Below are 24,450 nucleotides of genomic sequence, written 5' to 3'. Positions count from 1 at the left end.
TTGTTCTCTGCAGTAAGAAGGTAAGCCAAGGCTTGCGGTATGGAAGGGGGACTTTTGTAAAATCAAGTGAAAAAAAAAAAAAAAAGAAGCCATTTATGTGCAGTACTGAAAATTTCAGTTAAAAATACAGAGCAAGAAGAAAGAACTTGTGATTTAGAAAGACAAATCCTGAATAAACAGCCAATGAAATCTTTAGAGAGAATATAAAATAGCAACTCTTTTCTTTCCACGTTTCTAAATGTTAAAAATGATTTCATTTATTTTATGAATGGTTTCCGTTAATGAGCTGTGGCTTGCTGAGGGAACTGGATTTATCAGGTTCTGTCCACAGGAGATTATACTCAAAGTTCAGCTCCATTTATGGAAATATATGCCCAGAAGTCCCTCTCATCCCAGTCTCATTTGGGTGGGCAATTTCTGTTTACGATGAAAATTCAGTCCTTCACTGGGTCCTGCTTCCACTGACATAGACCAGTATCAGCTCAGCTGAACTCAGCCCTGCCGGAGTATCAGTGTGACCTGTTCGGATTAACTCTTACAGGCAGCTCCCACCTCACACTCTCCCACATCTCACCTGTACCTTACTCACCTGTAGAGAATCTCCAAGACCTTTTGGCCAGGGCAATTCCATCCAGATGAATGATCCCTGGACCTGCTGTATCTAGAGTGTGGGAGCACGGGAACCTCCATGCAGCTCCAGGGAAGAACCTCATCTCTGCCTTTTACCAGTGAGGCCCTGTGTGAGGAAGTGGTCTGCCCACAGGCAAACTCTCTCAGCACACCCTAGTATGTTCCCACAGCCCGTGTTCCCTCCTTCTCGTCCCCCCAGTGCAGGAGAACTGGAGGTGTCTGATGGATTCATGCTGCTCTAAGAAGTGCTCCAGGAAACCCTGCAAGTGGCTCCTGGGGTGGGATGCAGGAAGAAGGGAGACCATGTGACTTCATGCTTTGTCTTGTGGACTCATCTACTGCGATTGGTTTTGATTCTCATATAGTAAAGGCATAGGGATCATAAGTCTTCTCTGATCCTATGGGGAGAAGTTATTTAAGAGGCCAGTAACAGGAGTAATGTCTATCACACAAAGGCCATACCTGGCCTATCCCTAAAATGCTCTCAATTTTTCCTAGGGTTGTAGGGAAAAAAGAGTTTTTGATAGTTTGGGGGAAAAGTCACTAAGACTTCTTCTAATGTCATTGGAAAGCATTGGACCTGAACTGTCTCATTCCAAATTAAAAAGCCTGCTTCCATTTGAGGAATGGCCTTTTTGGTAGCTGATGAGGGCCACTCTTCCCCAGCTGCACCATAGGAAGAGAAGGGAGATGGTTCTGTCCCACACTGCAGAACTGTTGCAAAGCAGCAGATTTCCCCTGGGCATTATGCTCCCAAGCTCCAGGCTGAGCCTGAGCATCCGCATGGAAACGTGCTGCAGCCTTAATGGCCTTAGATTAGTTTCCATAGCAGCTTTTGACCTTGTGGCTGCCCAGCAAAAGGATACTTTGCTACAGTAACTGCTAGTGTAGAACAGCCTGGCCAGGCCCTTGGGTGAGCAGTGTTTGCCTCCCTCTTGGCACACAGAGTTTGGGAAGTTCCACTGAACACAGCCACCTTTCTTAGCAAAGTGCTTTGGACAAGCCAGTGAAGCCTCCCCAAGCAGCAGTCAGCCCTGCGACAGTCTCACATTGAGGTACATTATCAGTTTAAGTGTATGAGGTTACTAAGATGTTGTTTCAGGGCATGCCCTAGAAGCTGTCCTGATCTATGTTTTATAGACACTCAAAGCACCACAAGCCTTTGTTAAAATAACAAAACCCAGAAGCTCAGTGACAGAGCAAGCAAAGATTTTGGTCTGGGGAGTCCAAAGGTCTGATTGAGAAGCAGGAGCTCAACTGTTGGATGCCGCAGCAGCCTCTGCTGCTTCCAGGCAGTTTTGAACCATAGGGTGCTTTTCTGGGGCTGCATCTGCTCCAAGGGCTGGAGGTTGCTCTCCCTTGCTCAGAGCAGCCTGTGTAATTCACAAAAGATTGCTTCTTTGCCATCAGGGTCTGTGTGATTCAAGGTGCTTTTTGAAGTGATCAGTGCACAGAAGCAGCAATTAGCACAGGGGGTGAAATGAAACAACAGAAACATGTTCAGTTTCTTTGCTTCTACATAAAGGCATATGTGAAGGCAAACAATGCAGTAAGAATACTACTTTAACAACAGGCACTCTAGATGACAAGAGTTCAGTACTGAATTAGAGAAAAGATTGATTCTTTTGCCATTAGCACTGTATTTACTGCTGCGCAATGCCACCATTCAGAGAATCAAGCTATTTTGTGCTCAGTAATGGCAGCTCCTGGCACAAGCTGTGTGCTCCTGCTAGCCCAAGGTTTCCAGAAGTAATTTTACATCCGTTTTCATCTTGCAGGGAGAAGAAACCAGTTGCTTCAGGGCTTGCCTGCAACAAGCACTGTTGAAGAAAATGCAGCAGCTGGTGTTACGGTTTATACCTTCAATGTAACTGTTTCTCCATTGTCTTCTAAAGATGTTGCAGTACTTCCTACCATACTAAATTCAAACCCACTTGCAGGGGCTTTTGTTATCGAACCAAAAGGAAATCTTGAATACAGGGTGAGTTTTACGTTTAGCTTGAGCTATGTTCAGTCATGTAGGCTGATGTTTCCTGAATTACTGAGTACTGACAGTGCACAATGTCTCATTGTTTAATCAGAAAAGAGTTGCAAATGCAGACTGTGGTAGTATTTGGACATGTTGTAATAGTTACGACAATTTAACAGCAGTAGTGATTATAACCTTTAATTGCATCTAGTGAAAAACATCTATCACAATAGTCCCATTTATTCTGTGATTAAAAAAAGAGTGATTTTTTGGAAAATAGGAGGTGAAGAAGAATACATAGGACCCCATGTTTTGGGGATTTGTACATAGCTTTTAATCTTAATTTATATGAAGTCATTGTGAAGTTAAAGTGGCTTAGTTAAACCACATGCATCTTCTGTTTGGCCACTCTCACCTAGAATTAGAATGAATTTGACTCACTTCCAAAACAAAGTAAGCTGAGTCAGATCAAAGTCATATTGAATTCTGGACAAACGCTGTGACACACAAAGTAGTTATCTCGGGTAAGAAGTTATCACACTTCCACACATCTGTGATCTATTTCTGTCTAATGGTGTGCTCTTGTCCTATGGCAAAGGCAAAGCAATTTCTATTACTTAACACTCTTTTTCATTGCTGGATAAATTAGTAAGTGTTAGCTCACATTTGTCACTGGCAATGAGTGTTCAGACACACAATAACTTGTCATCCCATTGTAACTGGCTTGTGTGTCTGAGCCTGAACAGTGACACTGAAGACTGTCTTTAAAAGATACGCATAGACACTGAGAAGAGTCTTGAAAAGTCAATTTGAATGCATTCTTCTGGGTGCTTCCCAGAAGTTCAGGTTTCACAGAACTGATACCAGGGCATTTTTCTCATTCCCTTTGCTGATGTTTCTGGGAACGAAAACGGGGAAAGTAAGCCCGTGAGCCCAGGTGGCTGAGGTTCATTGATTCGCCCTGTCTGTGGGGAGCTGCTGCTGTTCCCATGCTGCTACCTCCCAGCAAGCACAAACATCTGCTGGCTCTTTAGCTGCTCCACAGCCAGATTGGTGAAATGCTCAAAAAACCCCTTCAAAAAGCCCTCTTTCAACTCTGAAGCATGGGATGTGGCAGCACAAACACCTGAACTGGATCAGTTGAGGGGATGTAACAGGCAAAAGGGAATGGATACATCCCTTAAGCTGTCTATGCTGCCAGAGAATTCATAATGTGGGACTCCCTTCCTAGGTTGTATTTTGGCATTTTGAATAAAAGCTGTCCCTTCTGCTGCAAAACTTAGACCTTTTTTTATACCTGCTTGCTCCTGTCCCATGCCATCTCTGCAGCACAAACACTTATGTTGCTGCTTGTTGAGTGGGACTGAGAAATTAATCTGGACAAAAAATAACCCTGCAAATAGATAAAAAGTCTCATCTTGATTTTTATCATGGCAGGATAATGAGAGATTCTAGCACAGCGCAGAGTGTGACACAAGAATGAAAATGAATGGCCAAGAAAGGTATAGGCTGGAGACTGCTTCCTCTGAAGGGCCAGTTGATACTCATTTCATACTACTACCCCATTACTAGCATGGCCTGTGAGGCTTTGTATGTTTTGCTGAATTGTAGATGTTTACAGGGTTTCCTAACTTACTCAAAACAAAGAACAAAGAGGTTTGTCCAGTTTGTATCAGTCATGAGAAAAACATAAAGAAGGCTACACACAAATTCTGCAAGTTAGCAGTGAGTATTCTTAGCTCATTCATTTGATAAGCATTGCTACTTCTAACTATTTATGCTATATTGTGGCAGAGCTGTACAATATTTTGCAAAAGAGATGTGATCCAAAATGATTAAATCTTTGCTAAGATATAGAAAAAGGCAGTTTTTCATGTATGAATTATGGAGTTTGCAGATTAGCTAAGTACCTGTTAGCACAGGCTGCTCTGTATTTATGAAGCTACATTTACTCCTGTTGCAGCAAGCCAAAGCAGTATCACATTTCTTGATAAGTTTTGAGATTGCTGAGAAACTCTGTTTCTGAGATCTGAGCCCCAGTCATTCCTCCTCACCTTACTTTTATTCGAAGAATCCCATGGGCAGAAAATGTGTTGAGTGTATGAAAACGTATTGCTGCCTGAAACTGTTTTGATGCTGTTAGAGATGCTCTCTCTGCATCCTGGGAGTGAACTGGGGAGCAATGAAATTCTCGGGTGGAATGAGGGGTAGACAGTTACACAGTGACTCTAGACCCCTTTTCATGAAGTCTGCAGCTTTTTTAGTGTGTACAGTGCTGCCTTTATCAGTAAGTATTGTTCCTACCTTGAGGAGAGGTGAACTGTGGGTCACAGCCTACCCTAGTGGCAAGCTGTTCTCAAAAGCATAGAAAAAGACCATCTAGATTCACATCTTCACTTGCAAGGTCTATAAAGGAGGATGGAAGATGTCTTTTTAGGCAGTCTGGCTGTACTTACAATGCCAATGAAAATATTTGTCTGTGGACCGGAGGGGTAATCCCCAGAGCATATAATTTCTGCTTAGAATCGGACAGTTTCTCATGTTGAATTCATTACATCTGTTTGCTGTATTTAAATCTGCAGTACACATTCATATAACCTTCCTACTGGTGTTACAAGATTTTGTAGGATGTTTTTTTCTGAGCTAGCATCACTTTTATGGGAAACTTCTGTTTGTACAATACAGGAGAGAGGAGGCCATCCAGGACACAGTTGCTTTCTCCTGCAGTATTGTAACAAAAAGATCCACAAGGTTCCAGAAAGCAGCTGTTTCACATACCAGAAGGCATAAACTTTTGTTCTTCTATTCACTCTCCTCCAACTGTCTTAGTTAATTGGCTTTATTTTGGCTTCTGTGTTCTAATTGTGCTGATACCACTCTTGTATTTGTCCTCTGGCCAAAGCATCTCATCTAAAATCGAGGATTTGTTTCATTGCTCTTCGGCATCCTCTCCAGGCTCCTCCATTCTGCAGTATGCTGAATACACTGATGCGCTCCTTGTCTCGCACACTTGTGAGCCCCAACTCTTCTCTTCTTCTCCAGTTCGACAGCACCCCACTACTGTGTTCAAGCTTCACAGTTTTTTAGCTACACAGCGAACTTCACATTCACCTTTTCCTTTATTGTCCAAGAAAACAAAGTCCTTGCTTCTTTATTACTTCAGCACTGAAGAGTGAGGTGTATAACTTTCAGCATCCTGCTGTTGCTCTGGACATGTCCTGAACCCAAAAAGAATGCATTTAATGTTTTTCATGGAATGTTAGTCTTGTGCTTGTACTCATTTTGTGTTAAGAGGCAATATGCAGAGCTGGAAGCCTTCAAAAACCAAAACCAAAACCCCAAACCAAGTGTTTGCCTTATCAATCTTGCAAAACTTAAGGCCTGTGTTATTTTTTTTACTAGTTCAACGTTTTAACTAAACAGTTCTAGTTCTTCTCTCATGCAGTGTGCTCATGCATGTCTCTCTCATGTATGTCCCTCTCTCATACAGTGTGCTCATGCAGCTCTCTTCTTCCTGTGGTTTCCTGCAAGTCTTCTCCCAGACAAAGCTTATACAAGGAAGGGGTTGGTGCCTGCTAGCCTAGGTCTCCTGCCCCCACACTTATTGCAAGTATTCCCCCTTGTGCTTCTGACTCACAGAGGTAGCGAAGCTGCTTTTGTGTCCTGCAGGGCTTCCTCCCAGTTTTCAGTCTTGAACCTTAAAGCATCTTGACTGCTCCTTGAGCTTGGTGTCAAAAGGTAAAGACTTGATGCAGACAAGAACCTGCAAGATGTAGTCCTGACCCTAAAGACGAAGAGTTGCGTGTGAGGCAGGAGACAACTCCTTCCAGGCTGTCTCCTCTTCAGACTGTCCCTCACACAAGAGGTCCTTGTAACTCCCTGAAGCCACGTTTTGGCCTTTCCACTTTGTTCTTCTCACAATTCTGCCATGATAAGAACTGTGCCAGCAAGTAGAAGATGGACTAAAATGCTCACTGCTTACTGATGTAAAGTGTTGTTTCACTTGCATTCACTCACACAGACTAACTTACATGTCTTGCACCGTATGTTAATAACTTTTTTTTTGTTTCTTTCCAGGTTGTTACCACTGGAAACCCTGTCCTGGATTATGAAACCATGCCAAATAGATTTGATCTACAGATTTTCGTGGAAGATACAACTGGGAGAACTGACCTTAATATACTGACTGTCCAAGTAACAGATAAAAATGAAAGTCCCATATTTCAGGGAAATATGGCAATTCAAAGTAAGATAATGGTGGTATTTGAAAAGAACAATACTTGAAAAGATGATATTAGATTAAAAAACCTATAGCTGTATACAGTGCCTGTAGCTAAAGTGGTCTGAGCATTTTTCTTTAGGAAAACAAAGGAGGAAGAAGACACTGTTTTTATCAGAGCCTTATTTTACACAAACATTTTGGTATGCTTCATCTCTGAAAATGCCCTTTTAGATTTCTTAAAGCTTTGACCAAAAATGATCTAGCCATTTTGAAGTACCTGAAAAATTTTAAAGACATATATAAATTAATATTAATAAATACATATTTATTTTTTTTATGAGACTACCTAACTAGAGGTATGAATGGGAACTTGATGTTTGGCAGGATATAACCATTGAGTACGGGTACATGTTTCAGTAGTTAGTTGAAAACTGTACTGATTTGGAGAAGAAAGATAAATTTAAATAAGTATACAATTGTGTACATCTGTATCTTGCATTTGCACCTGTACAGAGAAATTAAGTGGAAAACTGATTTGAAGAATGTGATCTCAGAGACGAGAATCTATGGTGGTTCAACTGGCAAAACGCAGAGTTCTGTCTCCTGCATGAGGCACATGGTGTTAACCAGGCTTACTTTCAGACCATGGACAAAGGTGCAATGGGAAGGAGTCTTCAGTAGCTTTAGGGATTAGGCTGGAGTCTCTGGACCCCAGCTGTCATCGGTACAGGCTTTGCGTGCCATGCAGTAGCTTATGCCATCAATAGAAAGGATGCGGAATAACTGCCTCACTCTCTGAGCAGTCTTATCTCGTTCATTTGCTAATGAGAGGACCTGGAAAAATTGTACTGTGGGTGACAGAGTACAGTGATGTATTTATTATGTGTTCACAGAAAGAGAGAACAGTTCAGGTAGTGAGTAAAAATCTGCTCTTATTATTTCATGAGGTACTGAGAGGCTCTTTGAAGTCCTGATATTGTAACAGTGCTCTATGGAAAAGCATTCAATAATTTAATATTCATTTTTCTTAAAAATGTGAAAATACCAAACTGTGGTCTGTTCATGGTAGGTGCTTGGAGCTGGCTGCTAGCTCCACATCTGGACCAATGCAGCAGCAGTGTTGGGTAGGCTGCAACCTGCAGCCCTTGGGGTGTTCAGCAGCGCAGCGTAGCTGCAGGCCTAACTTCTGCCTATTGCAGAGGGCAGGGCTTGTCTGCCCAATGAGGTCAGACCAGGTCTGCTCAAATTCGTCTTCACCTAATGCCTCCTAAGCACATTGACATTCCTGCTTCCATACGATACTTAGTTTGTAAAGAAAACCATCTTCCCCTAGGGAAGAGGCTGTGTCATCTTCTCAATATAGCTGGTGTCTTGCATATCATGGGTGCTACTGAAATCTAATAATAATTATATGTGACACTTCAGGGGATTGGCACAGCATGAAACATGCTCTACGTGGGAGCTTGTTACAAATAAGTGCATCAGCTTAACTCTCAGCTAGAGCTGCCATAAATTGGTGAGCACAGATGTCTGATCTGTCTAACTGTGTGACTTTAGTTAACAGTACCAGCTACAATTAGACACTAATTGCACATTCGCTGGGTATGAAAAAGCATCTCCCTCTCATTAAACTTTATATTCATATTGTTTTCCTCTGGGAGCAGCTCATTACGCTGCCCTGGGATTCCCATTGCTCTGATGAGAAGCAGCAGTCAGCAGGGGTCACAGTGGAAATTAATAGTCCAGAAACAGCAGGTCCAGCAGACACAAAAGGGCATAAAGCAAATGATGTGATCTAAAGATCTGTTGTTCTGTTAATCACTCAACCCAAGGAGAGATAAGCCTGTTGCCAGTGGCCCAGTGTGGGATAGTCCAGCTGTGAGAATTCCTGGTGTGGAAAGAAGCACACCTTGCACTGAATTAGCATCTTTCATAAGGCAAAAATTTAAGTCAATGCAGACCATCCATAATTCATTTACTTCACAGATGTAAAGGAAAAGCAGAAATGAAGAGGAAAGGCTCTGAGCTCTCCTAGTAAGGCACAGGGTGGACAGGGAGAGGATGAGGACGTGGCACAGGGCTGTGTTCTCCCCACCTTCATATAGTAAAGAAAGACACAGGTACAGCCCAAATGCATCATTTTACTCCATACCCTGTGAGCAGCTCAAGATGGGCGGTATGTGAATATCAGTCTCTCTCCTGAAGGTATCATTTGTATTGCAACTTGCAGTGGTGATTGCCTGTTTATGGATGTGCAGTCGGTTTGGTTTTCTCTTTTGGGTGTTTGTGCTCTTTGTGACGATTTTGGAGTTACACTTGTGAAGTGAGAAGATGCAGCAGGCAGTAATACATATGGACAACTTCAGCGTATCAGTATGTTTGCTGCTGTGTCCTTTATTCTTACCCAATTAATACTGAGTGCACTTATATCCATGCAGCTGTGACGATCTATGTCTCGGAAGGAACACCTCCAGCACGCATTTACAAAGTTAAAGCAGCTGATCCTGAAAATGCTAAACTCAAAGTAAGTTGTATTAAATTAAAAAAACCCCTCAAACGCAGAAATGATACAATCCATCGTATCTGAAATCCTAATTGCCAGCATCTTTCGACAACTTCCTTCCTTATCAGGGAAACGGGAAAAGGTTTAGTTAAGAAAAAGAAAGCATTTTCAGTAATAAACTAAGAAGACCCAGCCTCGATGTTTGGGTTGTATTTTGAATTCTCAGCCCTCCAAAACTGAGGGACATTGAAGGCAGAGATTGATAGAATTAATCAGGGATACAGTAGAAATTGTGTCTCTTTTAGGAAAATGGCTTGCAAAACATTTCTTGTAGATGAGAAGAACTAAAAGCAAGAAAAAATTTTAACCTGTATCACAGTGTAAATTCTTTTCAACAAGACAGTAAGGAAATCACTTTGAAGGCAAATGGATCTCAGCTGTTTTACAGTCCCAGAGGAAACTGTGACCTTCAGTTAAGAAAATGTGATAGCTGATATGAAAAAACTCTTGGTATCAGCAAAAAAATCTGGCAAGTGATGTTTGTTTGCATACAGGGGAAAAGTAACTGCACTTACCTAGGAATTGTGTTGTAGCTTTGCTTTATTGGCTTTGGCTTGATGAAAGACAGCACTGTCAAGAACTGAACCTGGAGATGATACTTCAATGTGTAGCATTATTCAAGGGAGCAATTAGCTTGAAGTCCATCCTCAGGTTTTGCCCAGTCAAACCAGCAAGCCCGAGCTGATGAGGAGGGAAGCAGAGGCCTGGGTTTTAGCTCTGCTTTGTTTCTGAAAGCAATGGGAGTGAGTTCCACACACCCTCTAACCCCTGATGAATCTCAGGCATAGTAAGAAGCTGCAAATACAGAAGTGCTGGGCAACAGGTGAAAAAATAATGCAGAGAGGGAATTTAGAAAGGTCAACTGGCAAAAAAACCCCTTAAAATACTGTGATCAGCCAGCTGCTTTTTAAAAAGCAATTTCCATTGTATCTATCATTGCAGGAGGCAAGTTGTTTCACTCAGTACCTCCTGTTTTTTCCCAAAAGGTAGCACTAGATCAGTTGCATTCCCCCGACAGATCTGCTCAGTGGATTTTGCAGATTACTTGTACGGTGCATGACCTTCTGATGTTGCATACTTCAGACTTTGTGGGCATTATTAGCACTTGCACTAGCAAAGGAAATGTCTTCGAGGGCTTATTGGTGATGGCCTAGCATGTGGAAAATAGTGAGGAGCATGTAGTGGGTATGTGGTAGCTACCCTGGGACCATGAAGAACAGGGTGCTGCCTTTCTCCATACTGTGAACAGTTTTGGGGTGCTCAGCTCCCTCCCACCCCTGTGCACTGGTGTGGTACCTGTTTGTGTGGTGCAGTGCATAAAGCAGCTGCTGGGCAGCTTTCTTAACACCAGGCTATTGTGAACACCCCTCAGCCAAGCACCCTCATGTACTCTATGAAAGCCCACTCTCTCCTTGTCCTCTCCCAACATCTGAACCTCCCAAACTTCATTGCCTCCCTCCAGAGCTCCTAAATCCTGCAAATCCAGCCTCACCCTTTCACTCCTTTGTGCATGTACTTTAGCTGCCACCACAAGGCTGATTTTTGCCTAGGGCGCTGTGGCACTGCTGGCGGGCCTCTATGTTAAGTTCTCGTTGCAGACCTGGGGTTCACAGAGGCAGAGAACAGTGTGGGCTTTAATGTACTTCAGTGTCTGTGATTCCCCACTGGCTGGCAAGCAAAGCACGTATGACCAAGTTGGAGCTGCTTCAGCTCAGACAATCAGGGCTCATGCTGGCACCTATACATCAGCATGTTCTATTAAGCAAAGTTTGAGGCAAATGCTGTACTATAACTTGGCCTGTCCTACAAGGCAAGGAATGAATGGAGGGATGTTTAAAGACACAAAGACTAATTGCTTGCTCTCTTCATTTCAGTATTCACTGCTCCCTGCATCAGTGCCATTCTCGGTCTTTGAGAATGGAGCCATTTTTTCCAGGAAAGAATTTGATTATGAGAAAGATCCACATTGGTAAGAATGTATTTTATTCACACAGTCTATTAACTTACAGTAGGCAGAGAAACATTTTCCTACATAGCCGCCGAACGATTCTTGCTTTGTTTTCTTATTTAACAGTTACTTTTTAAATATAACAGTGACAGATCCAGATGGACTCAACTCAACTAAAACAGTGAATATCAAGATAATTAACATCAATGATGAAAGACCTTACTTTACCACGTGAGTGAAAAAGTTCTGTTGTACTCAAAATCTTGATTTTTTGCCAGCTTTACTGCTTTGGCATCAATGGGAGGGTGTAGTGAAAGGGCAAGTAAATATAACAACAAATTACTACTGAAAACAGTGTTTTAATGTTGTTATGATTCCTGTTCTTTTACTGGAAAGCTTTGCCCTCATTTCCTTCTATTATTACATTTGTATTCTTAATAGCTTCAAGTTTTCCAGTCTCTGCCTTCATGCTAAGAACAGCCAAACAAGCTTGTTGTACTTGTTAGCATCTAGAGAGGTTAAAGCTATGCAAAGACCTTTGGGCAAGTTTGGACAAGGCAATGAATTCTACTCTGTGTGAATATAATCATACAGAATTTACCCCTCATGCAGATGTGCATTTCACCATAATGATGTTTATTCATGCAGAAATGTCTAGACATAAAAAGGTCTCACTTTCGATCTGTCTTCCCCTTCTTCCCAGACTCACTTGCGAACAATCCCAGTGATCTTTGAAATAATGTCCTTTCTTACTGTGTCATAAGCAGGAAATCATGTCATAACACACAAGTCAGAAATAGTTTTTGAAGACTAATGGAGTTTTAGTTGGAATCAAGAAAATAGCAGAAAATTGGGGAAAATGGGAAATAATATACCTGTGCCACCAGTAGGCTGTTTTGTGGTGGAAAGCTCAATGAACAACTGTTTCTGAAGCAGGAGCTTGGCAATTACAGTTGATCTGATTCTATTGCTGGTTTATCTTTGTCACTTGCATGAAATACTGATTGGATTCAACACATTACAAGGTCCCTGCTGAGAATATTTATGATAGCTGCTCGCCTGCCATCTATGCAGAGAAGACAATGTAGCACCTGGGCCATGCCAAGAGGTTTCCAGCCACTTGTTTGGAGCAATCTTCTGGGTGTTTTGTGGAGCCAGAGCAATGCAGGGCTCCTGGGTTGAGGCCAAGGATCTGGACCTTACTGGGTAAAGAAGTGGAGAAGCTGAAGAAACAGAAGAATGAAATATTAGAAACAGACACAGATTTTTTGTTTTGATGCTACTCATTTAATACTTGAACTTCATGTCTGCAATAATCAATAAGGTTAACAGCTCACTCTACATTACTGTACTGCTACAAGCAGGAGGAATCTTCTTCCCAGTGCCAACGTTTGCACATTGTGTTCTAGACTGATTATTTCCTCCAAATGTTGCGTTTTCTGCATATTTATCCTTATGTCTGGAATGCTAAAGGAGCTCTTTTAAATATTTATCTACTTGTTCAAATTAGTGAGAGCTGCAGTGACTTGAGCATCCATAACAGCTAAGGTCTAAGACTCAGATCTCATACAGCACAAATAAGCCCTGGTATTTGTTTGAATCTTCTCCCTTTTAGGCTGACATTACAGACCAAAAAGAGCAGCTCAGTTTGTAAAGAGCTTTAGATTAAATTACACATCATGATCTATCCTCAGTATGCACATGTATGGCCTCTTCCCTGCTAAAATGTGAGCTGCATGCTGGGGCTGCATACTTTCTGACACTGTAATAATTAGTGCTGGGATGGGAGCTGGGGAAACTTGACAAGTTAGCAGACTTTCTTTATTTTCTCCTGATCAAAGCTGTCAAGAACAGAGTTTCAAAGGGTATTTTTAATTGTTCCCATAGTATATGCAAGCACATCTGTTTCTGGTGTTCACAACACTGCATTGGCATTCAGCCTTTTGAAATTCTGGCTGTTAAAATCAATGGAAAACTTGTGGAGTCAGGAAAACAAAGGAGAAGACAAGAAAACAAACATATGCTTCCTTTGCAATTACACTGCAGCGTCTAGAAGGTCTGCTTGAACCATCCTGTAAAAAGCCTCTGGCAGGTGGCAGACAGATGGACAGCAGGACACAGCCCAGACGTAGCTGTGTAGGAAGAGGCCCCAGCTCCTCCCCAGCTGTACTAGTACTGGTGCTACAGGGATGTGCTCGATAACGTCCCACTTCTTCCTGAGAGATCTGGTGGGGACAGAACAATGGCCTGTGCAGGGTGCAGGAGGACTGGTGGGGCTGTGAAGGTGGAGCTGTGGTGAGTTTGATGTCCAGAGAGAGGTCAGAGCTGTGGTCGATGTGGGCATAGGGAGTTCCCTACTTTGAGCCAAAGCCAGTTAGAGCTGTCCTTCCAATATTCCCCAGTGACCAGAGAGGCATTTTGTGGTGTCATTTCTGGTAGCAGTGACTCTGGAAGCAACAGGAGACCAAAGAAGAAATCCAAGGCCAAGAGTGAGACATAAAGTTAATAAAAGCTGACATTGCAGCCTTCACAAACTCCTTATTTACTTGTGGCTGTAACTAAGGTGTTTTTGCTGGGAAAACCCTATGTGCTCTCTCTCCTGTATGCTTTCCTCTTTTCATATGAGCTGACAAAACAGTTGAAGATACTTCTTTAAAATTGCAAGTGGAGACCTGGAGACCAGGGATCTTCTGATCTGTCTCTGCAATTCCCAGCTCTCATTGCTGGGTGCCCCGTGATGTTGGTTTTCAGAGGATGACCAAGGGCTCATGCTTTTCTGCACTGGGAACTATAGACTAGACAATTAGCTAAGTGTTGGCATAGGGAGTTCAAAACGTGCTAAAAGGATTCTGTCTTGAAACATACTCCTAAAGCTTTTCTGAACTCTTCAGCACCTTCAACTCCCTTTGATTTCTTTAAAGTGGATGTTTGTGTGTCTCTGTGTGTTTCAGCAGTATAAATCACCCTTCATGAATTCCTTGCACAATTTCTGTGTGCTTGCCCACACCTGCTTTTTCATGTGGTTCTTTTTCAAGAACCATAATTGCATACCTGAGTACCCATGTGAACATGCAACTGCAACTACTACAAGCAATCCTGCACAGTTATCTGCCAGACTTTATCTGGACTATAAACCTCACTTAATTCATGGGAAATCTAGGAGCACTGGCATACCAAACAGCAGCAGTAAAGAATCATTTTCTCTGTGTAAAATGAATCAGACAGACAGATGTTTCTGGGAGTTTGGAGCATGTTCATCTGTTGGGCACCCTCAGTAGTGCTCCTCCCTGCCTCCACCTACTGCAGGGGCAAATCAGCTTTTTGGTATTATTGTTATCCTCAGAAAGCCTTCAGCATTCATTCCAAAAGAGGACTTATTACATTACTGCTTCTATTTTTGTTTTTCTCTTGCATAGTTAAAGAATTAGAGCAAGTGGGTTTACCAGCTGGTGGGTCAATAGGGAGATGGACTGCATGACTTAACAGCCCCTTCTGTCTTCAGCTTCCATGATGCTGTCACAGTCAAACCGTTTTTACTGTGAATAGGTTGCAGGAGAAGGACACTTACTTGTGTGGCCATGTCATGCTTTGTGACCACGTACCAGTTCAGCTATTGCTACCCATTCAGCTGGCAGAAACAGTGACTGGGATGTTTACCCTGACATGCAAATAGCCATCTGAGCCTAGTATGGCCATGGCTCTGCTGTTACAACTGACTGCTCAGCTAGGTCTGTAATCAGCTGCTCTTGCAAACACAGATGGGTGTTCTGATAAATTTTGTTTTATCTTGTAGAAAGCAAAGAATCTACAGGATTCCAGAGGAACAAAGCCCAGGCACTGTTGTTGCCAATGTAACAGCCAAAGATCCTGATGATGAAGGCTCTCCCAGCAGACTTTTCTACAGCATCCAGTCTTCTGAGAGATATTTCTCCATAAATCCATGTAAGACAAACAAAAACATGCCTTCTGACACCCAAAAAAAGCATGGCTACTTGGGAGAAAAAAAGTTTTGCCTTAGTTTTAAATTGACCTACTTTATTTTGTGGCTGCCCCTAGAAATAAGAAGTGATCAGTATGTCACTTGGATCAAATTCTTTGGTCAGCTGGCCAAGATTCAGTAAGGTGACCTGAAGAAAGTAGTCCAAAGGTTATTGCTTGACAAATATTGACTTACAGAGGGTGATGGTCCCTTCAGTAGAAGTAAGATTAGCTGCTGCCTTTTTAATCTCTGAGAACTGCAGTGGCCCTTCTGGGGCTCTTGAAACAGCTGCACATAGACCACAATGTCCTCTCTCCTCTTTGAAATCTGCTTTAGTATTGACATGCACAGCAAATCTGCACTGCAGCTTCGCTGCTTGATTCTTGACCCTCCTTAGCAAGGTCTTCCAGAAGAGTACTCTCTCTCATGCTTGTCCTATCTCCTTGTGTTCCCTGGGGTGCATACACTAGTGTCCCAAGGGTTTTGCTCCAAGGCTGGCATTCAGTGACTGCTTTGCTCCTTGTTGGCTGTTGCTTTAGGGCTGCTTATCATAGCTGTAAGAGGTGACACACAACACAGTGCTTAAATGCTTTGGATTCCCTATGCCCTTTGATGATGTGTTGCCACCTTACCCCTTCAATTACACTCCAAAAGGCAGAAGATATATACACTGCTCCTTTACCTTCTTTGTGCTTTGGAAATAGTATTGTGTTGTGCCATAAACACCTTCATTTTCTGAGCAGAGGCTAACAGAAGTGAAAAAAAAATTAAGTGAATGGCTGACCATAGCACTTGGTGCAAACTGTCACAGCTAAGAGCAGCTCTGCTGAGTAGATTTAGAGCTAAGAGCAGCTCCATGAGTAGATTTAGAGGTGCTGAAGGATGCTTGAACAATAACAGTAGAAAAAGAAGCAGTCTTACTAGCTAGAAAGCAAGGACAGTACAGGCATTAGCAGCTTTGTCTTTGATGATCTGTGAGTGCACTCAACATTGACTTGCACTACCTCTTTGAGAGAGTAAGGGGAATCTATAGCTGCATCCCAAGCCCTCTGCTAAGGCTGCCTGTGGCATGTTTTTGAGCAATGGGTATCTATCCGTTGAAGTCTTATGCAGAACTTTCAGAGCCATTTTGTACCATTTTAAAAAAACAATTAAACCAGCCATGATCTGCACAGAATAGAAGATAATTTATTCTTCTACCTGTCTGCTGAGCTATCCTGTTCTTTTGCACATACACCATGAGTGTTTGTTACTTCCCCCCATGGTGAACATCTAACTTGTGGCTGCTTTCTTCCCAGTGACTGGAGTGCTGCAGGTGACTGGGAGAATTGACCGAGATGGCCTTCCACTGCAGCTCCATCCTAACATCTCACTGAGAGTCCGTGTGGAGGACAGTCCCAGCGGTGGTCACGCAAGCGAAATGGAAATCACAATCATTATTGACGATATCAATGACAACCCACCAGAATGCAATCCTTCTACCTTCAGGTATTGAGGCTCTTCATTGCCTTAGTGCTGCCTTGTTGCCCTGGACCAGTGCGCAGTCTAGGGCACATCAGCTAGGGTTCCCACACCTACAGCTTGAATGGGCATTCATCATTAGCCTTTAAAGGTTAGAGCTCACTGTAAGAGTCTTAGGGCACAAAACTCTATTTCCTGACATGTTCATACTGAAAATTTGGACTAAAATTATCTGTGTATACTCAGGTAATTTATTTATCTCTCTTTCAGATACCTAAATCCTTAGGATATCAGACCCATGTATTAGAATTACTTTTTTGACCTATACATATCCAGGCTCCTCCTTTCTTTACCCTATGCTAAACTGTGGACAATCATTCACCAGGGAAAGCTTGCTAGTCAGTTCTGCAGTTTTATTTTAAACTTCCTGATCTTCTCTTCTAAATCCCTCCCTGTGACCTGCAGGATTTTTGTCTAATGCAATCTGTTAGGTCTTCAGATCTCAGATTGTGTCTTGATGTCCTCTGTGCAAGGTAACTTAGTCATGGACTTCGCCATCACTGTGAATGCCCTGAGACTTTTGTGATGATCAGGTAGTTTGTATTTGTAGATGAGGACATAACATTAATCCTGTTTTACAGACAAAGTGTGTCATAGAATAATGGAAGTAAAATTTGTCCATCTGAAGTGTTTGATGTGCCCGGGCTCTGATCTGTCAGAGTACACCGCATTGCATAGTGCAGTTCTTCGGGTAGTTTGATGGTCCTGCAGATGAAAATCCAGCATCTCAGGCCAAGTACTTATGCAATGAGGATTTCCCAGTTAATGGGTATCCGTTTAAATTGCTTGCTCACTATCTAACAGAAATGTCTTACATTTAAATCACATACTTTTACATACTGGCAGGAGGAGAATCCAATTCAGAGTGCTGCTTAGTTACAACACCCATGACAATAACACAACAGTCTCTTGGTGATTTAGTAAGCTTAAATTTTGATCTGAGGGAGGCAAAGAACTTCAGGGAAAAAATGCAATCAAATCAAAGAACTGGTTTTATAGGGATTGCACAAGGTAACAAAGTCAGGGCTTAGCGGTATTTCAGTTGGTTCTCCATTTTTTGTATTTAATTCTCTTGATTTAAAAAAATTAAATCAACAACCTCTGCCCGCACTTTCATGTGCATCACAGAGACCCTCTCTGTCAAGAGCAGGGCCAGAAATGCTAGTTTTGTGAAACAACAGAATGGTCCAGCTATTAGTTAAGGAGAAGAGAATGAGCTTCTCATCAGAACATTATAACATACTGAAGAAATGAATGCTGTAAAGGTGTTTTTAAAAGTACTAGTTATTAATGGAACTAATATTGAGCATTAAGATCTCATGGCAGCTTCTGAAGTTTAGCTGAGTTTCAAGTTTATGGTTTGGATCTGACTAAATGTTTATGCTCTGCCCATTGTAAAGGGCTGTTGTCCACCACAGCATATGGATCAGATTCTGGGTTGTTTCATCAATAGGATTTAATGTAGGAAATAAATAGAAGTCGACTCTTCAGCGTGTAATATATGAAGAGTTCAAGAGGAGAAATATAATTTGCTTTGATGGGAAATGTGTTTGTTTTTAACAGGAAAGAGGCAAATGAAAATACAGCTGCTGGGACGTTCCTTCTTGAACTTAGAAATTACTGTAAAGATATTGATGTTGATCCATCAAACAATCAATTTGATTTCACTGGATTATCTGGGTTTGGAAGCAATAACTTTGCTCTGGAGTCCTCTGTGTCTGGGAGACTTATGGTCAGTTGTTTTGTCGGTTTATGTTAGATTGTCACACTTCAGAAATCAGCTTATGAAATATTGTAAGTTCTTTGAATTCACTGTTTGTACAAGAAAAAGAGAATTCTTATAATTCATTTCACAGCAAGTATGATGTGGAGAATGGCTATTTTGGCTGGGTGTGAACTACGTACCCTTTGATAGGACGCTTTTTAGGATGCTTTCTATGGATTCTACAAAATTTGGTGAACAGAGAGCTGTTTTCTCCAGATTTAAATAAATGTGCTAGATATGATTGGAAAAAAAAAAATCCTTTTTTTAGGGAGTGTGAAGCATCAACTTTGATACGGATAAACAGTGAAATGTGATGCAGTTTCATACCCATTTATTCATGACAAACTGTGGAAGATCCTTCCTATCCAGCATGAAGAATTGAAATACTTGAGAAATCCCACATTCACTGGCTACTTCCCAGCTTCCTTGGTCAGAATTGTAAAACCACTTTGAGTGGTGAATTTTCACAACAGTGTAGTGGGATTTGCACTTGTGTGATTTTGCGTGTCAAAATATGGGTGTCTTATGCTGATAGGTGCTGGCATATTTGCATTGGCCAGACGCCCTCCCAGCTGCTGGCCATGTGCAATGGTGGTTGTTCTGTTGCTTTAAAAAGAACCGTGGACAACTACAGGAAAAGAGAAACATAACAAAAGATAGACATTCTGTCTGAAACACAAGAGTGCTACTGGAGTAGAAAACGATTTTGTATGGCTTAATGTTAGATCTGAGGTATACATGTCAGTGAGTACTGCCCTTAGCTGCTTCATCTGACAATGTAAAAAGCATTTTAATTGCTGCACAGGACACAATTGTTGTCAGCCCTTTGATCACTGTGTATATCTAATATAACAGGCTACCTGAAGAGTTCTGTTCCTCCAGGAATTTCCCTGTAGGTGATCAACAGTGGATGGCTGTGCTTTAGTCCTGCTGCCCCAGAGTTTATGAGGATTCCACTAAAAGACAGAGAGTTCAAGAGATTAGGATTTCAATCTGCGTGAGGCACCATTTAGTAACAGCTTGGTACCTGGATAAACACTTGTGGCTGAACCTGATACCTTTAATACATGTCTGCAGGCATGAGCTCAAGGAGTAACTATTACTATTTAGCAATAGCAGATTCTTCTTGAGCCAACAAAGGGCAGAGTAAATAGCCAGCTCATTACATGAGCTTTGTATTAACTAGGTAAAAGGCCAAAACCCTACGATCCAAATGATAAAACTTCCTGCACTTAAGGAGAAGGAATTTTGTCGGCAGGAGGAATGAGTTTTGTGTTTCCAAGAGACACTAGAGTGTGAACATGTAGAAAAAGCCTGAAATTCAAACCTGTAATTGATTAATAGCCTGTATTCCTCCTACAGAGCAATTCTATATATCCAAGGGGGGGAACCACACTTACAAAATGCTGAAAAAAGTAATTGCCATCATGTGTGCTGTGACTTTATGTGAGGAAGTATAACTACCATTGTGCTTCTTTTTAATTTAGATGACTGAAAGTATTGATTTGGAAAACCCAGCTAATCTAGGAGTTGAAGTTTATTCACTGACTGTCAGGGTGCAAGATACTGCCTCTCCTAACTACTCAAGCAAGTATCCCTTTTACACTTCTTTTGATATTTTCCTGTACTGTAACAGCATGGAGAGAGGAATAATACCATATGTATTTTGAATATATGCATGAGAAAATTTCACAGCCATACTTAACTATGATTTAATCTTCTGTTATATTTCCAGATATCATCCACATTTACATCAGGATAAAGCCGGTGAATGAATTTTTTCCAGTCTTCAGTAATTTGTCATATGTATTTAATGTTCCAGAAATTACTAAAGGTACTGTAAGTAGGATCTACATCACAGAAATAATGATGTCATGTTGATAAGTACCTTTTTGCTTTAAATGGATTTTCATGTATTTGAATAAGGAGAACGGCTCAAAGTTCCAGTTCAACCAGGGTCTCACCATACAACCACCTACTACCCTTAAATAGACAAAACTGGCAACAATTCCAGTTGTACAGATGGAAGCTGAGACACAGACAAATTCAGCAATGCACAAGAAATCTGTGACAGAGCCAGGAATTGAACTCAGACGTCTTGTGTTTTAGACCATGTTTCTGATCTTGCTAAATTAGCCTTTTGGAGGCACTGCAACAGTGCAAAACCAGTTATTGGCTGACACAGATGAGTGAGGACTCCCTTGCCCTGGATATGATGCAGGACAGTCACCCAACTGTCCCCTCAGGCCCAGCTCACCTTGGGTGCAGTGGGTGCCCTGGAGATGGGGTGGGATGGGAGTGCTTGCCTGGGAGGCTGCACTCAGCCAGGCACAGCCAGAGGAGTTCCTCATGCCCAGAGCCAGGGTCCTTCCCAGTCCTGCAACAGCCCAGGACCAGCAGCTGCACATGTGGCTTTAAAACTGAATTTGCCCAACCTGTTCACATGCTTGGCTCCAATTTCAGCACGTTCCTGTCCCATGGAGAGTCCTGCACCTCATGTGTTTGCAGAGAAGTGCCACAGCACCTTGATGCTTTGGTAATTCTTGTGTCACCAGCCAGCTCTGTGCTGCGCTGCTTGGTGCACAGAGGAGCCAGCACAGGAATGGAATCTTCCCTAACTTCAGCCTCTTCCTCATATGACCTGATCTGCCAAAAACAGGCCTTCTGTCCCAGAACCTCACTTATTGTCTTTATTGTATTTATTGTATTGAATGAGAAAAAATTGGGAGGTACAATAGATATATTCTGGGTAAATCTTGATCCTCATTGTGAAGGGTCACAGAGAAAACTGAAGGGGTAAGGGACACATGGGTATCTCCAGTCCAACTTGTGCTCAGAGTGAGGCTAGTTTCAAAGCTAGATCAGGTTGCTCAGGGCCTCATCCGGTTGCATTTTGAAAATTTCCAAGGACGAAGACACCACAGCCTCTCTGAGCTCTGTTCCAGCTGAGCAACCTTCATTCAAGATAATTTTACCTTGTATCCAGCTGGAATTTTCTGTTGTGGCTTGTGTCTTTTCTCTATTGTCCTTTCACTGTCCCCTTCAGAGAAGAGTGTGTCTTTGTGTTCTGTGTTATTGCCCTTTAGGTAGTGGATCACAGCAATTAAATCCCCCTTTGCCTTCCCTTCTCCAGCCTGAACAAGCCCCAGTCCCACCACCCTCCCCTCCTGTGTCCTCTACTCAACCCTGCCCAGCCTTTTTTAGCTTCTCTCTTGTACCTGGGCCCCCAGGCTAGTCACAGGAAGCTTTATGGTTGCTAAGCAGAGTGGATTAGTCACTTCCCACCACGTGCTGGTAATACACTTGTTAATACAGCCCAGTATGCAGTCTCCATTCCCCAGGGATGCTCTGGTGGCTTGTGTATAACTTACCCACCAAGGCCAGGGGTCCATTCCTGCAGAGCTGCTCCTGCTCAGTCAGCCTCAGCCTGCTCAGATGCACAGGCTTGTTCTGGTGCAGGACTGCATTTGTCTGTGCTGAGCTCCATGAGTCCTGTTGGTCTCTAGCTCCAGCCTGCTGGGCCCTTCCGAATGGCAGCTCTGTCCTCCAGCATATCCAACACTGCCCCAAGCTGCTCTCACTAACACACCTACTCCCATGGCCACATCGCCAAGGAGGTTATCCAGTTGCATCACTGCATCTGAGTGGTATATGGCGAAGCTGCCCATGAAACTCCAGGAGATTTAGCAGTCAGATAACCTAGTATCTGCTTGAATTAATAAAAATTATTATGCCCAGGGTGAGCTTAAATCACGGGTGAAGGCAGCTGTGGCTATGGTCAGCAGACCTGTGGGCTCTTTGGTGCTTCTGTATCCATTTGCTAAGCCAGGAAGCAGGAGGTAGTGGGGAGGGAAAGGCATGCTTCAAGCAGCCCTGCCATTGTGTCCACACCCTCCTCTCCCTTGCCATGGGGAAAGAAGCAGCCTCAAATTTCCAGCCCTCACCCTCAGCTTGGTTTTCTTCTGTCTCTGGTCAGGATGATCCTGCCAAGGTCCACAGGTCTGCAAAACTCACTCCTGCCAGCCCCGTGGAGAAACCCTCATCAGCCACTGCTGAGTGCAGCAAAGCTGCAGCTGGTGTGGTGAGGCACGGCCTGGTGGGGAGCTGGAGAGACTGGGGAGGCTGGGGCAGGAGGGGCTGGCTCCCGTGGGGACCTGCCTGGCCAAAGATCCATGGCAGCCCTGGATCCTGCAGCAGCCAAACTGCCAGGAGAATGAGGAAGGCTAAGGGGGGACAAGGAGGCACAGGATGGCCACTTGGCAGAGGACCCTGCCCTCCAGGTGTTAATAATAAGTGTCTTTCATTGCTCAGCAGCCTGTTGTTCTTGTCCAGCTTTTATTTCTGTGGTACATGGATGGAGCTTGGCATTCTACACTGGTTCCCAGTGGACATGATAAGTTGAATTTTGTAGCATTTCCTATTCTCTGTGTGTCTCCTCATACTACTGACGTGTATCTTAGCAAGATAACACTTGAAACCCATCTGTGGCATGGTTATGTCTGTAAAGCTGTCTGTGTCAGCCACAGAACTTTGCTGGATGCTGAGACTATCAAGAGAAAGAATATGTTTTCTTCAACTCAAACTGCCTTTTGTTTAGGGTTGAGTTGACATTAACAGGGTGCTTGCTATTGCCGTACCAAACAGGAGCCAACAGTTTGCAGTGAGACTGGAGAACACAGGGTCAGGGGAAAAAAAAGTAATGCCAGCCCTCTATTTACATCCTCCTTCTGTCTTCCTCTGTGCATGTAGACTATTCATCCTGTATATCCCCAGGCCATGTGGATCCACTTAGTGTTGAATCGGTGTCTGCAGAGATGGGTGTGCACAGACCCATCCCCGTTCTCACGGTTTACAGCACTGTCATTTGTAGTTTTCTTCATAAATGCTCAGCGTGGAGATAATTCAAACTGCTTCCCAGACACCTCAGAAGGAACAGCAGCAACTGCTTTTAAAGGCAGACGAAGAGCCCTGTTCCTCCAACCAAGCCAATGCTTGGGCTGCCGCAAGGTGTTGGTGCAAGGGCTCAGGGTAGCCCTCATGAGCAGAGCACTTCTGTTGTGGTTCTCTGTATTACATTTTGGTATTTACTGGTAGCAGGCAAGCCCATACATGTGGGAGCCATAGCACAGCATGGTGAACCAGTATTTCTCACACCATTGTGTGAGAAATGGGATGAAAACCTCTAAAACTACTTTTTGGGGGGTGAAAAACTCTAAAACGAATCTCAGGTTCAGTTTCATCAAGTTTTAGTTGGAACACGTACTCTGTACTTCCTTTTCCTTAAAATGTTACAGAAATATTCATTTTCTGTCTCTCAGTTGGGTCCGCCATTGGAAGAGTGAGTGCCAGAGACAAGGACTGGCCACCCAGTGTCGTCACTTATTCCATTGTAGCTGGAGGAGGCACCAGGAATTACGCAAATATCTTCTGGATCAGCCCAACCAAAGGACATCTGAGGATTTTAGCTAGGTTAGACTATGAAACAGCTCAGGAACACATTCTCATAGTACAGGCCTCAGACCAAGAGAAGACTGCAACTGCATCTGTGAGTAAATTCACTCCACTTCTCCCCTTTTATCTACATTTTTCTCCCTTCTTCATAGCAAGAACAGTAAGACATTGGGCAAAGCACTGTGGTCTGTAAATGGCCAGTTCACCCCTGCACAGAGTCATATATAAGAGAAGAAGGGTGGCCCACAACTCTTTTATTCAGGAAAAAATATATAGCCAGTATGTTCACAAAGGTATTTTGTAGTCCTACCAAAGAATCCCTGTGTCCTTCACATAGACTCCTTTTTACTCCTTTTCACATCTTCTTCCTCATGACTGCCTTGCATCTGATTTTTGCACTCT

General features: G+C 42.9%; 1 protein-coding gene across 1 annotated transcript in view; it reads left to right on the top strand.

Annotated features, from left to right (window-relative positions):
• Positions 1–24,450, top strand: part of CDHR3 (cadherin related family member 3) — a 60,997-nt gene that overhangs the window by 24,397 nt on the left and 12,150 nt on the right. The window contains exons 5-15 of the mRNA XM_065663832.1: positions 2,409–2,611; positions 6,677–6,845; positions 9,260–9,345; positions 11,259–11,353; positions 11,459–11,563; positions 15,126–15,274; positions 16,610–16,799; positions 18,396–18,564; positions 20,085–20,184; positions 20,333–20,431; positions 23,916–24,142. Of these exons, the coding sequence (XP_065519904.1) occupies positions 2,409–2,611; positions 6,677–6,845; positions 9,260–9,345; positions 11,259–11,353; positions 11,459–11,563; positions 15,126–15,274; positions 16,610–16,799; positions 18,396–18,564; positions 20,085–20,184; positions 20,333–20,431; positions 23,916–24,142 (1,592 nt within the window). The remainder of the gene's footprint in view (positions 1–2,408; positions 2,612–6,676; positions 6,846–9,259; positions 9,346–11,258; positions 11,354–11,458; positions 11,564–15,125; positions 15,275–16,609; positions 16,800–18,395; positions 18,565–20,084; positions 20,185–20,332; positions 20,432–23,915; positions 24,143–24,450) is intronic.

Source organism: Lathamus discolor, chromosome 1, assembly GCF_037157495.1.
Source record: "Lathamus discolor isolate bLatDis1 chromosome 1, bLatDis1.hap1, whole genome shotgun sequence".
NCBI lineage: Eukaryota > Metazoa > Chordata > Aves > Psittaciformes > Psittacidae > Lathamus > Lathamus discolor.
The sequence above is the reverse complement of the archived record's forward strand: the minus strand, read 5'-3'. Positions and strand labels throughout refer to the sequence as shown.